The 13,973-nt window shown below is 34.5% G+C and overlaps 1 protein-coding gene across 3 annotated transcripts in view; it reads left to right on the top strand.

Annotated features, from left to right (window-relative positions):
- CUNH8orf89 (chromosome unknown C8orf89 homolog) overlaps positions 1-13,687 on the top strand; it is a 34,183-nt gene extending 20,496 nt beyond the window's left edge. For 2 of the 3 annotated variants that reach the window (XM_039238409.1, XM_039238408.1), the window contains exons 2-7: positions 2,924-3,090; positions 4,973-5,126; positions 7,418-7,513; positions 8,511-8,566; positions 10,894-10,929; positions 13,448-13,687. In XM_039238409.1, coding sequence (XP_039094340.1) covers positions 2,964-3,090; positions 4,973-5,126; positions 7,418-7,513; positions 8,511-8,566; positions 10,894-10,929; positions 13,448-13,596 — 618 coding nt within the window. In that variant the 5' untranslated portion in view covers positions 2,924-2,963 and the 3' untranslated portion in view covers positions 13,597-13,687. The remainder of the gene's footprint in view (positions 1-2,923; positions 3,091-4,972; positions 5,127-7,417; positions 7,514-8,510; positions 8,567-10,893; positions 10,930-13,447) is intronic. The other variant, XM_039238410.1, reaches the window with a different exon arrangement.
- The last annotated feature ends 286 nt before the right edge of the window (positions 13,688-13,973 follow it).

Below are 13,973 nucleotides of genomic sequence, written 5' to 3'. Positions count from 1 at the left end.
CTTCTTCTTTGCCAATTTTGATGCCTTTTATTTCCTTTTGTTGTCTGATGGCTGATGCTAGGACTTCCAGCACTATGTTAAACAACAGTGGTGAGAGTGGACATCCCTGTGGTGCTCCTGATCGCATGGGGAAAGCTCTCAGTTTTTCCCTGTTGAGGATGATGTTAGCTGAGGGTTTCTCATAGATGGCTTTTATGATGTTTACGTAAGTTCCTTCTATCCCAACTTTCTCGAGGGTCTTTATTAAGAAGGATGCTGTATTTTGTCAAATGCTTTTTCTGCATCTATCGACAGGATCGTATGGTTTTTATCTTTTCTTTTGTTGATGTGATGTATCACATTGATTGATTTGTGAATATTGAACCAACCCTGTAACCCAAGAATGAATCTCACTTGATCTTGGTGGATATTCTTTTTATGTGCTGTTGAATTTGATTTGCAAGTATCTTGTTGAGGATTTTTGCATCCGTATTCATCAAGGATATTGGCCTGTAGTTCTCTTTTTTTGCTGGATCTCTGTCTGGCTTGGGAATCAGAGTGATGCTGGCTTCATAAAATGAGTCTGGAAGTTTACCTTCGATTTCTATTTTTTGGAATAGTTTGAGAAGAATGGGTATTAATTCTGTTTTAAATATCTGGTAAAATTCCCCAGGGAAGCCATGTGGCCTAGGGCTCTTATTTGTTGGCAGATTTTTGATAACTGTTGGCCAATTTGTTGGCCAATTTTTGATTCAATTTCTTCACTAGATATGGGTCTGTTCAGATTTTCTATCTCTTCCCGTGTGAATTTTGGTAGTGAGTGTGTGTTTTGGAATTTGTCCATTTCTTCTAAGTTGTCCAACTTGTTGGCATATAATTTTTCATAGTATTCCCTGATAATTGCTTGTATTTCTGAGGGGTTGGTTGGAATCAGTCCATTTTCATTCATGATTTTGTCTATTTGGGTGCTCTCTCTTTTCTTTTTGATAAGTCTGGCTAGAGGTTTGTCAATTTTGTTTATTTTTTTCAAAAAACCAACTCTTGGTTTCATTGATCTCTTTAACTGTTTCTTTGGTTTCTGTATTGTTTATTTCTGCCCTGATTTTTATTATTTCTCTTCTCTTACTGGGTTTGGGGTGCTCTTGTTACTCTCCCTCTAGTTCCTTTAGGTGCGCTGTTAGATTTTGCATTTGATTTGCAAATTTTTTTTTCCAAATGTTTTTCTCCAAAGGTTTCCTTTTCACTCTATTGATTGTTTCATTTGCTGTGCAGAAGTTTTTAGTTTGATGTAGGTTCCACTTGTCTAATTTTTGCTTTTATTTCCTATGCCTTTGGTGTCATATCTATAAAATCATTGCAAGACCAATGTCATGAAGATTTTCTCCTATGTTTTCTTATAGGAGTTCTACAGTTTTAGGTCTTAGGTTTAAGTCTTTAATCCACTCTGAGTTGATTTTTGTATATGGTGTAAGGTAAGGGTTTAGTTTCATTCTTTTGCAGGTGGATATCTAGTTTTTCCAATGACATTTGTTGAAGAGATTTTCTTTTCCTTATTGTGCACCCTTATCATCCTTGTCAACGATCAGTTGACTGTATACATGTCGATTTACTTCTGGATTCTATTCTTCCAGTGGCCTGTTTTTTCTAACAGTATCCTATTGTTTCTGTTACTTTAGCTTTGTGATATATTTTGAAATTAGGAAGCTTGATGCCTCCAGCGTGATCTTCTTTCCAAGATTGTTTTGACACCTGGGACCCTTTGTGAAGCCATATGAATTTTTGAATTGTTTTACTATTTATGTAAAAAGTGCATTGGGATTTCAATTGCATTGAACCTGTTGATCATTTTGAGTAGGAAGGTTATTTTGACAAAATTAAGTTTTTCAATCTGTAAACATGAGGGGTGTGTTTCTATTTGTTTGTGTCTTCTTTAATTTTTCATCAGTGTTTTTCAGTGTATAAGTTGTTTGCTCCTTAGTTAAGTGTATCCCTAAGTATGTTATTCATTCTGATCTATTGTTAATTAGATTGTTTTCCTAATTTCCTTTTCAGATAGTTTATTGTTAGTGTGTAAAAGTGCAAGCGATTTTTGTTATTGATTTTGTGTTCTACAACTTTGTTGAATTCCTTTATTCTATCATTTTTGGTGGATTTTTTAGGGTTTCTGTCATCGATAGACAAGGATAGTTTTACTTCTTTTCCAATCAAGATTCCTTTTCTTTCCTAATTACTCTGGCTATTACTTATAGTTAAATAGAAGTGGTAAAAGTAGTCATCCTTGCTTTATTCCTTATCTTAGAGGAAAAGCTTTTGATTCTTCACCATTGATTGGTGTAGAGCTCTTGTGGGCTTTTCATGAACAGTCTTTATAATGTTGAGCCAATTTCTCCCGATTACTAGTTTTTTGAGAGTTTTTATCATGAAAGTGTGGAATTTTATCAAATGCTTTTTCTGCATCTATTGAGATGTCATGTGATTTTTAAAAAATCCTTTTTTCAGTTAAAGTGGTACATCACATTAACTTCTGGGTGTTGAACAATCCTTGCATCACAGAGATAAGTCCCACTTGGTTATGGTGTATAATGGTAATATATTTGAGAGAATCCCTAAGCATTTTATTGTCTTGTACACAATAACTTGCCATTGGACATCAATTTTATTATATTGCTAAATATCCATGACCTGAGATTTGAAATAATTCATTAAAATATTTAAAAGAAAAGAACTCCTACTACCTATTTTAGCTATGTTATTAAAGGCCTCTTACTTTAAAATCCCAAGAATATGTATTTACATGTTATAAGTGAACTTTTCATGTAAGTCTATATTAGTATTTACTCTGTTTAGTGGAAAACAAATTAGGAAAAATATTTATCTCTGAAATATTTATTTATTTGTTTATTTATTTATTTATTTTGTATTTCCTGTCCTGTGTCTGGAGCAGCATCTCACTTTCATCAACACTGCTGAAAGAGGAAGAAACAATGCCAGTGTTATCCCTTGAAATCAAATTTAATACTTCTAATGTCACCAGAAATTCTCTTGACAGTTGTTTTCTCTTTGAGAGTAGTTGGAGAAAAGCAGTTTTGGAAACACAAAAAATGAAGAAAGGTAACTTCATTTTTTACAATTATTTTGCTGAAGAAAATATAGAAATATTGACTTCAGTTTACATATGTGTTTTTTCAAGCACTCAAGAGACATAATTTTTGTAACACTTATGTCAGAATAATATCCTACGTTTATGGAAAAGCAAAATGGAAGAAAATTAGAATGAATTTGCCTAATGTAATTCTGTAAGCAAATTTTGAAGAACTACTTGTCTTGATATCAGTGCAGTAATACCTCCATTGAATCACACTACTTTTTATAAATTGTGTTTGTTTTTAAAACTTTCAAGTTGGTTTTTATGTTTCAGGAAACCCAAATCCTTAACAACACATTTTTTTGCATTAATAATTCTAACCAAAACTTTTGTGTGTGTGTAAGTTATGTGGAAAGTATCTTATTTTCTACAGATGCTCAATACAGATTAACTTGAGGACTTTTGGTATGTGTATGAATGTATTAGTAGCTTAATTTCAATTTATATTTCAAATGTCAAATTACAGTTGTATCTTATTTATCCTGAATGCTGCCTTCAGCTTTACAAGTAGAGATGTAATTCTTTAAAATCACAAAATTCAAACTCCCCAATCCATTTCATTACTTCTGGTTTTGAATGTGTTGCTCTATTTTTTCAACTTTTTCACTAGATTCCCATTAAATCTACTTTAGTTTATCTGCCCCTCTACACCCAAATCTAATTGCTGAAAAGAGAATTTGTATGTGTTTTGATCAGGAGAAACAATTTTGTTTTCCAAAAGAAAAAAATCAAAGGTTGCAAAGTAGCATTTGGAGCATTTAATGTAACTCAAGTCCCATTAGTTACTATTTCTTGTACTAGACTTGCTTAGTAGAGAAAGCTTAAGGGGCACCTGCGTGGCTCATTAGTTAAGTATCTGGCTCCTGATTTTAGCTCAGGTCATGATCTCAGGGTCAAGGGATCAGCCCTGCATCAGGGTCTACAGTGAGCATGGAACCTGCCTGGGATTCTTCCCCTCTCTCTGTGCTGCTCTCCCCCCAAAATAAAAAAGAGAGAAAGCTTAAAAAACAATTCTCAACATTTAATGTAAAGATCACCCAAACCTTTCATTTCTTAATCTGTTTTTTCCATTCATTGCTTTCATTTTGAAATTTTGGTGTTTTTTTAAAAAATAATTTGACAATCTCTTTGTCCAGTTTTATGTGAGGTCAACAGGTGAAGCAGTCTTGATGCTTCATGTTAGTGTTTGTAGACTTGGTATGAAATTATGCAGAGAGAAAATTAAAATCGATACCTGAAGTAAAATTCTTTTATCTCTCATTGCTAGCTCAATAATCATGTATTCACACCTCTTAATTTACATAAAAGCAGGAAGGTAGAAAGATTTAAAATAGCAGGACAGCGACAACTGGGAGATCCATGTAGCTGTCCTTTTTCCTTATTCTACTTCTTTTTTTTTTTTTTAATGTTTTATTTATTTTTTTAGGAGAGAGAGAGAGAGACAGCGTGAGCAGGGGAGGGTCAGAGAGAGAGGGAGTCACAGACTGAAACAGGCTCCAGGCTCTGAGCTGGCAGTCAGCACAGAGCCCCACGCGGGGCTCGAACCCACGAACCGCGAGATCATGACCCAAGCGAAAGTCAGACGCTTAACCGACTAAGCCACCCAGGCGCCCCTTCCTTATTCTACTTCTTAATCAGCCCTTTAATCACCTCTTCCCTACAGTCCCTACTATAGAGTAGGAATTGAAAGGTATTCTCTTGGGAAAGATATGAGATAAATTACAGTAGCTTTATTTCTCTTTACTTAATGACTGATTTGGTATACTGTATTATGTGTTTTAGTATGTCGTAAAAGAAGACATTTCATCAAGAAATAATATAGTTGATTATGATACTATTTTTAATTAGAATACACCACAGCATTTGGCCTAGAAGAGCTCAAAGAATGTGTCAAAAGGCCATATTTACCAGGACTGCAAAGTTGCCAAAAAAGTGTAAGTTCAAGTCCACTGGAAGTTCATCCGAGACTGCTGCATCCTGATACCAAGATATCTCCAGTCAGGTAGACCATTTCTACTCAATTCTCTTTCATTCAGCATTTATTCTTAGTAACAACTAAATGTAGAGGTTTTCCTGGCTAGTGAGTTTAATTCCTTCTTGCCCACTAATATTTTTTTCATAAAAAGATTTCATTTTTTAAATCTAAGGTAAGCTGTTTTATTCAGTTTGACAAATAGACACTTTTCTCAGTTTTCAAGTGACATTGCCAGAAAAGATTTAAGGACTTCCTCTTAAAAATATTTGTTGCCCTAGAGTAGATTGCCTATGAGAATACTGGAATTTTTCACAATAAAAGTTAATGAGCTCTGCAATATTAACAGGTTTCTGAAAGGTGAATGTGGTACCTTGTGTTTTGTTTCTAGTTTGACTGATATAGTATGAGGGCAGGTTCTAAGTGAGATGTCAGCCTGATGAAGACCCTGCACTGGCTGTCACAGTGGAGTTTGTCAGCCAGAAAAGTCCCACTGACTTTGAATATTGGTATTTAAAAACATTATCATAATTGCCTTCCCTTTTATAAATTGGACTGACTGACATACCATTAAAAGAAAACCCCTTTCTCCAAAGGGATCTATAAACTAGTAAGACAGACTTATATTCTATTTTGTTGCTGCTCTGGTTTATTTATTAATTCATTAGGTATTTATTGAATGTCTAGTACCTCTTAACTTTGCCAGCCTAAAAAAGATAAAGAATTTATAGTAGTCTGCATTGCTGCTGTCTTTAAGGGAAAATTTATGTTTCTATATTCTCTTCCTGCCACACTGTGCTTTAAAGTCAGCCAGTTACATGTAGCACACAAGTATAGAAGCTTTAGAATATATTTCTTGAGCTTTCTGCTTGTGTTATTGTTCTTGTTAATTACTCTTGAAATAAATTTTAGTCATATAAATGGAGAACTAGAATACACTAACAATGAAAAGTTTTGCCTAATTTATGAAAGTAGGAAAACAAATAGGAACTTTGAAGAAAATTTGGAAAAAGAAAAACCATGATTTGATAATTTACCCATCCTAACATAGCCATTTTTTTTATAGGGTGTTTGTTCTCTTTTCTTCCTCATTTTCATGGACTTTGTTTTAACTGTGATCTTAGTGTACGTACAATTTTTTACTCTGCCTTTTTAACTTATTATTACATATATTCACTTTTTCATGTCACTGCATAATCTTCAGACAGTCCTTCCTGGCAACATTATATTCCACTGATAGATCCATGGTTTATTTAACCATTTCCTATCATTGTACTTACAAGTTGCTTTGACTTTTTGGTTTCTTAAGTAATATCACAATGAACAATAGCATACATAAAACCTTTCCTATCATTTTTAATATTATCTGAGGGCAGATTTCCAAGCTATAAAAATGTAAAAAGCAAAATTGCTCTTTCTTCCATGAGACTATAATGAGATAAGGCAGAATCAGGGATGGTGGAAGAGAAAGAGTGAGTTGTTAGTGTAGCAGATGGTAACAGGTAAACAGGAGGGATGACAGAGATGTAGAAAGAAGAGAGGCTGTTGGAAATATGATTAAATCACCCACCTAAGGACAGTGACTTTCCATGTTTACTGACACATCTGTGTCCCTAATATTCACCTCTTGTCATTTTTAAAATTTTTTTTCTTTTAATGTTTTATTTATTTCTGAGAGAGAGAGAGAGAGAGACAGCGTGAGCAGGGGAAGGCCAGAGAGAGAGGGAGACACAGAATCCGAAACAGGCTCCAGGCTCTGAGCTGTCAGCACAGAGCCCAACACAGGGCTCGAGCTCACAAACCATGAGATCATGACCTGAGCTGAAGTCGGATGCTTAACCAACTGAGCCACCCAGGCGCCCCACCTCTTGTCATTTTTAACAGGAATCCCAGGGCTCTTTGAGGAGGGTGTAGGCTACCTCTGGCAATGGACTTTCCCCAGTACAGACCAGTCTTGTTACCCTTCTTTCAATGCATATGATCATGTAAAGATCCTAAAGCACCCCCTGAATTAGCCCAATTACCTCTTAATTTTAAGTCTTCATTTTACTTCCTACTATTTTCATGCTATTTAAGGGGTTTTTTTCCATTTACCATTTGGCTGCTTATGCAATGACTCCTCGCCCTTGTACATGGACTCAGATGCGAATTTATCTAGTCAATGAGAGATAATTTGAATATGTTGAATTCATGCTATGACAAGTATCCTTCGTATACAAAGTAGAAGAATGGTGGCTTCGTGCCCTGATGTTTATGGAGTGTTTGGCAAATGTAAATGTTAGTTCTCTTCCCTGTCTTTGAAACAAGTGTCTTTATTTTAGCCATTCTAGTGACAACATGTCGAGTTGCCTGCAAGTATTTTATTCTCCTCTGCATATTGCACAGTGTCCTGTGAGGGAACACCCATGGCCAAGCAGGAAAGTAACTCATTTTTCTTTGTCTTGTGTATAACGCTTCACACCTTGTTTCCCTCCATATGGATATTTGTGAATATTTGTGTTTAAAATGTGGATAAAAGTTTGTTTTTTCAAATTTCTTTAATTGCAATCATAGATTTTCAGTGACTCTCAAGGCACACTCCGGTAACATAACTGAGAGCAGTGATCCTAGGGGTGAAGGGCATCTAAAAGTTCTGGCTGACTTCTAAAGTTTAATATAGTTACAGGAAGTTTGCAGTTCTCATGGATTATCTCACCTACAGCAGATTCACTCATGACCTGCTTCCTCTAATAACCCACTTGTTATGTAGGTCTGTTCCAGTAGGAACAAAAGGTAATGAAGATAAAATTCAGATGGTGGTGATTAATAGGTAAAAGGTGCACAAATAAGTGATAGTTGATATCTGGCATATCTAGAAACCCTCTTAATCTAATCTCGATTCCCTTCCTCTTAGCATTCCCTGAATCATGATTAGATTAAGTGAAGATAAAAATAAGATAAATAGGGGCTCCTGGCTGGCTCAGTCGGTTAAGCATCTGACTCTTAGTGTTGGCTCATTTCATGCTCTCATGGCTTCATGGGTTCGAGCCCTGCCTGGGGATCCATGCTGAGCATGGAAACTGCTTGGGATTCTCTGTCTCCCTTTCCACTCCTCCCCAACTTGTGCTGTCTCTGTCTCTCTCAAAATAAACAAATAATAAATAAACTTAAAAAAAAAGATAAACATGAGGAGAGTTAGACATAACACTTATCTACTGGTAAAATTTATTAGCAAAAACTGAGAGATTGAGTTGGTTTATATCTGCTTCTGATTGGATTAGTTTCAATGGAATGAGTTTGCTTTCTTTAATGTTTATTTAATTTCCATGTGATATCTTTCACCAAGTGAGACAACTTCTTGTCTCTTATTATATATTTTACATCAGTGTACTCTGGATTTATAGAAAATGATTTTATGAAAATATGTAATTTTAGGATAAAGAAGACTAAGGAGACATGCACTGTAGTACCAATTCAGGAGAAACCAAAGGGTAAGTTGGCTCCTTTTTTTCTCCCACTACATGTCTTATTAGGTTGTCTAGTACTTCTTGTTTTAACTTCCTTTCTTTCCACTGATTTAATTGCTTTGTTATGTTAATGCTTCTTTTAAGCTTTGTTTATTTTGTAAACTTAGTGGATGCTATGTCCAATGTGCACATACCTGTATTACCTCAGGATCCATCTCTCATGTGGGCCATGGCATGGTCTGCACACCATTTGAGTTTCTGACTTTCGAAATTTTTCAAAGCTGTGGCAACTTGATGCTGAGATACTGAGTGTAGCTCCCCAGGAAGGAGCTTGGTGATGCAGCTCTCACTGTTAAGGGTGCGTGTCGCCTCCAAAATGGCTTATTGCAAAACAAACACTGACTGCTATTTCTGATTTTACCTTTTTAAAATAAAAGTGAAAATCATTATTGAACTTCTTTCAGTTAGCAAAAATAGGTACCAATGGAGGTCTTTCATAAAACTGAAGTGGCTTAATGTGAAATTTTGAAAGGCTGGGATACCTGTGTTATATAGCTGTAAAAAAGGAAATCCTATTTTTTTTGACAAAATATTTAATTCCAGAGAGAATCATGCTTAGTGAAATAAGCCAGACAGAGGAAGACAAATTCTGCTTGGAACTTTATTCCTACTAGAATCAATCACTTGTATGTGGAATCTTAAGGAAAAAAAAAAGTTCAAGTATACAGAATAGAATGGTGGTTACTAGGGTTTGGGGCTGGGGCAAATGGGGAGATGTTGATACAAAATTAAAGTTCCAAGATGAGTAAGTTCTGGGGATCTAATGTACAGCATAGTGACTGTAGGTAATAATACTCTAATGTAGACTGAAATCTGCTAAGAGAGTAGATCTCAAGTGTTCTCATCTCCTTCCAGAAAAGGTAACTATGAGAGGTGTTGGATGTGTTAATTGACTTAATTGTGGTAATCATTTAACAATGTATATGTATATCAAGTCATCTTGGTGTATACCTTAAATATATGCAATTTTTATTTGTCAAATATACTGCATTAAAGTTGGGGGGAAAATGGAAAACAACAGCTGATAGGATTAGTGAAATGAAAGGTCATTAGAAAATACCCAATTAAAGTGAAGGGAGAAAAAATATAATACAGAACAGAGTGTGCAAGTCATTATATGACAAGGTAAACCTGCTTTACATATGTGTAATTCTAATTTCTGAATAAGAGGAGAGAGTAGGACAGAAACGGTATTTACTATTTACATACTGACTGATAAGTTCCCAAGTTCATGAAAAATACAAAGCCACAGAGAGAAGAAGTTCTATGAATCTTCAGCAGGGTAGAAACAAAGAAAATCATGTGTTGGCACATCATAATAAAAAGACTAGGTTCAAAAAGCAAAACAAAAAACCCAAACAGAAAAAAGAAATGTTACTTTCAAAGGCGCAATGGTAAGACACACAACTGACTTTTTAAATGGAGACCATGGAAGCAAGAAGACAGTGGAAGGGAATTTTCAAGTGCTAAAAGAGAGTAACTGCCAAACTTGAATTCTATGCCCATTGAAAATATTTTTAAAAGTAAAGTGAAACAAATACATTTTCATTCAAATAAGAGTTGAAAGAATGTATTGTCTTCAGAGCTTCACTAAAAATTAAGAAAGTAATGATATAAAATGGAAGTACAACAACTTGGGACAGAATGAAAAGTCATAGCAGCAGTGTTACGAAGTTTAAAAATATATGTAGAAATAACTCACTTGACAATAGTAGCACAGAGGTAGGATGGGGCATGTGTGGAGTTAAAATATTGTAAGATACTTGCATTATCTGGAAAATGGTAAAATAACAAATTTAAAGTAGATTGTAATATATCAAAGAGACGTGATAATCTGTGTGGAAACCACTAAAAGAATAATATAATAATACAAGTAACAAGCTAATAATAGAAAGGGGAAATATAATAAATAACAAGAAAATACTTGATCATTTCAAAAGAGAACAAGAAGGGAGGAAAAAAGAAACGTAAAACATATAGGATAAATAGAAAACAACTAGTGAGATTGAAGATTTAAAATTAAACATAACGACAATTACATTAGATATAAGCAGTCTAAATATTTCAATGAAAAAACCAAGTATCAGACTGAGAAAAATAACTATACATTGCTTACAAGAGGAATGCCTTAAATTTAAGGGCAAGAAAGACCAAAAGTGCAAGGATGGAAAAATATAAACCATAATAACACTAATAAAAAGAAAGACTGTGTAGGTACGCTAACATCAAACGAAATAGACTGCAAGGCAAAAATTATTATTTGAATATTGATCCAATCATTTTAATTTTAGGATTTATAAGGCATTCTAGTTCTTCAATCGATTTTGGTAAGTTATATTTTCTAAAATTTTTTTGCTTTGTAATTTGTGCCTTCTGCATTTTTTTAATTGATCTTATGAAAGACTTTTCTCCTTTATTAGTCTCTTCAATCAAGAACTCATCTAAAAATTCTTTCTTATTGTAAATTTGTTTTCTATTTCATTGATTTCTTCTTTTTCCTTTATTAGCTTTTTTCTTCCTTGTTCTTTGGGTTTATTATTCTCCTAATGTATATCTTATATGTAGCTTATTAATTTTCAAGTCTTCTTTTCTAACATAGTTTTGGGTATAAACCTCTGCATGTATAATTTCTGCTTCATGACACAGATTTTGTAATTTTTTTATCATTTAGTTACAAATATTTTAATGTTTATCATGATTTCTCTTTTGACTGATGAATAATCTGGAATGTATGTATAAATTTCTAAGTATTTGAGAATTTAAAATTTATCTTATTATTAACAACTCTCAACTTAATTGCAGTTTTGAAGTTTTTTGACATTTTTTATGGTCTAGAATATATTTCATTTGTAGCCAGAGGTTTTTCTTTTAATGTTTATTTATTTTGAGAAAGAGATAGAGAGCAAGCAGTAAGGGGCAGAGAGAGAGGGAAACAGAATCCCAAGCAGGCTCCACACTGTCAGTGCAGAGCTGGATGCGGGGCTTGAACTCACAAACCGTGAGATCATGACCTGAGCCAGAATCAAGAGTTGGAGGCTTAACTGACTGAGCAACCCAGTGCTCCACCAGAGTGTTTTTCTAAGTGTCAGTTTTTTTTTTTTTAATGTTTTATTTATTTCTAGGAGAGAGAGAGACAGCGTGAACAGGGGAGGGTCAGAGAGAGAGGGAGTCACAGACTGAAACAGGCTCCAGGCTCCGAGCTGGCAGTCAGCACAGAGCCCGACGCGGGGCTCGAACCCACGAACCGTGAGATCATGACCTAAGCGAAAGTCTGACGCTTAACCGACTAAGCCACTCAGGCGCCCTCTAAGTGTCAGGTTTATTATACTGCTAAGAACAGGTATCCTGATCATATATTTCCCCTCTACTCTCTCTTTTCTCTGAACTTCCTACCTATGTTATACACTCAAATAACAAAAATAACAACCATACTGGAGAATTGTAGATAGCTTCTCTCATACTTGACCATTTGAAATTAAATAGTAGTATTTTAAAACAGTTTGAATCTGTATATTTTCAAAGTTTTATATGTTTCAAAATAGAAGTATTTATACATAGTTACATATTTAGAGCAATATGTAGTAATTGCTTAGGAAGTTTGAATTTGATGAGTTTGGGTTCAAGTCTTTTGCCCTTGGGCAAATTTTTTAGCCCTGGTAAATCTTCTTTTTATGTCTGTGGTCCAAGACACTACTAGCTACCTACTTTATAGTGTTGTGTGGATGAAATAAATGTAAAGTACTTGGTTCAGAGAGATCATTCAATATATGTTATCTATTACTATTGTTACTACCTCTCTGTAATAGAAGCTTGAGTAATACTGTTCAATTAGTGAATGATTTATTTTACTTTACAATTTTACTATTTTACTAAACTTCGCATTTATGAGAAACAGTGTATTTGGAGAAAATAACTTGATGAGCATGTAAGGTATGAAACAAGTTAATTATTTATGGAGATTGTGCCTTTTGCTTTGGAATAAATTCCACAGCCATCCCGTGTTTTAAGAAATACATACTCAGGGAGCACCTGGGTAGCTCAGTTGGCTACGTGTCCAACTCTTGATTTTGGCTCTGGTCATGTCCTGCGGTCATGGAATCAAGCCCAATGTTGGGCTCTGTACTTACAGCATGGAGCCTATGTGGGATTCTCTCTTTGCCCCTTCCCTGCTTGCACATGTGCATGCATGCTCTCTCTCTCAAAATGAATAAACATTAAAAAATAAAATGTTGACTCAGATTTAGTTTTATATAATTAAATACAAACATTACATAGGTTTTTTAAATATTTTTTTAGATGACTTAATATCACATTTGCTTTAGAAAGTAAATACTTTCAATTTCTACTTCAAAGAATTTGATATATCAAGAACTGGTAGTGTTCAATGGTCATTTGAGAAAGATATTTAATTTAATTTATTTATTTAATTTTTTTGAGAAAGATATTTTATTTTTTATTTTTTTAAGTTTATTTATTTATTTTTATAGTCACCATCTATGACACATTTTGTTTTATTTTATTTTATTTTATTATTTTTCTTTCATAGTTTATTGTCAAGTTGGTTTCCATAAAACACCCAGTGCTCATCCCCACAAGTGCCCTCCTCCATGCCCACCACCCCTTTCCCTTCTCCTCCACCCCCATCGGCCCTCAGGTTGGTCTCAGCATTTAAGAGTCTCTCATGGTTTGCCTCCCTCCCTCTCCCCAACTATTTTTCCCCTTCTCCTCACGCATGGTCCTCGTTAAGTTTCTCCTAATCCATCTATAAGTGAAAACATATGGTATCTGTAGAAAGAGATATTTTAGACAGTATCATTCTGTGTGCTGATTTCTTTTTCTTCCCAGGTTCTGGCTTCAGCGATCCTCTTGCTGGAGCACCATCTCAATACTTACAGAGACTTTCCAAAATGGCCATATTGGAGTATGACACCATTCGTCAAGAAACTACTAGAAAATCAAAAAAGGGCAAGAAACGAGACCTGCGAGACTGCTGATAAGTATCGTATGGTTTGATGCTTTCCTCACTGATGTGTAAGGTTTATATATTTTTCCTTCTTTTTCTTTTTTTGATATGTGATATGATGTGCAATGATTTACATAAAATTAGAAATGTAAATAGGAAATAAATATTTTACGTAATATACAGAATCATTTGTATTTCATTAACATCTACAAAAAGGACACGTAAGTTATGGTTTATAGGAACACAGCATAGGGGAAATTACATTCCACGAACTTCATGCACATTGATTGTGTCCTTTGACTCAGTTTGATATGTATATTTTGAGTTCCTCTCTGTATAGTGAATGACTTTGCAGGGAACTTCAGAAGATTCAAGACAGAGTGACCTGTTAATGGGATTAGGTGATAC

Source organism: Hyaena hyaena, unplaced genomic scaffold, assembly GCF_003009895.1.
Source record: "Hyaena hyaena isolate Hyena2069 unplaced genomic scaffold, ASM300989v1 scaffold_139, whole genome shotgun sequence".
Classification (NCBI taxonomy): domain Eukaryota; kingdom Metazoa; phylum Chordata; class Mammalia; order Carnivora; family Hyaenidae; genus Hyaena; species Hyaena hyaena.
Note: the sequence above shows the minus strand (reverse complement) of the source record. Positions and strands in the feature narration are given on the sequence as shown.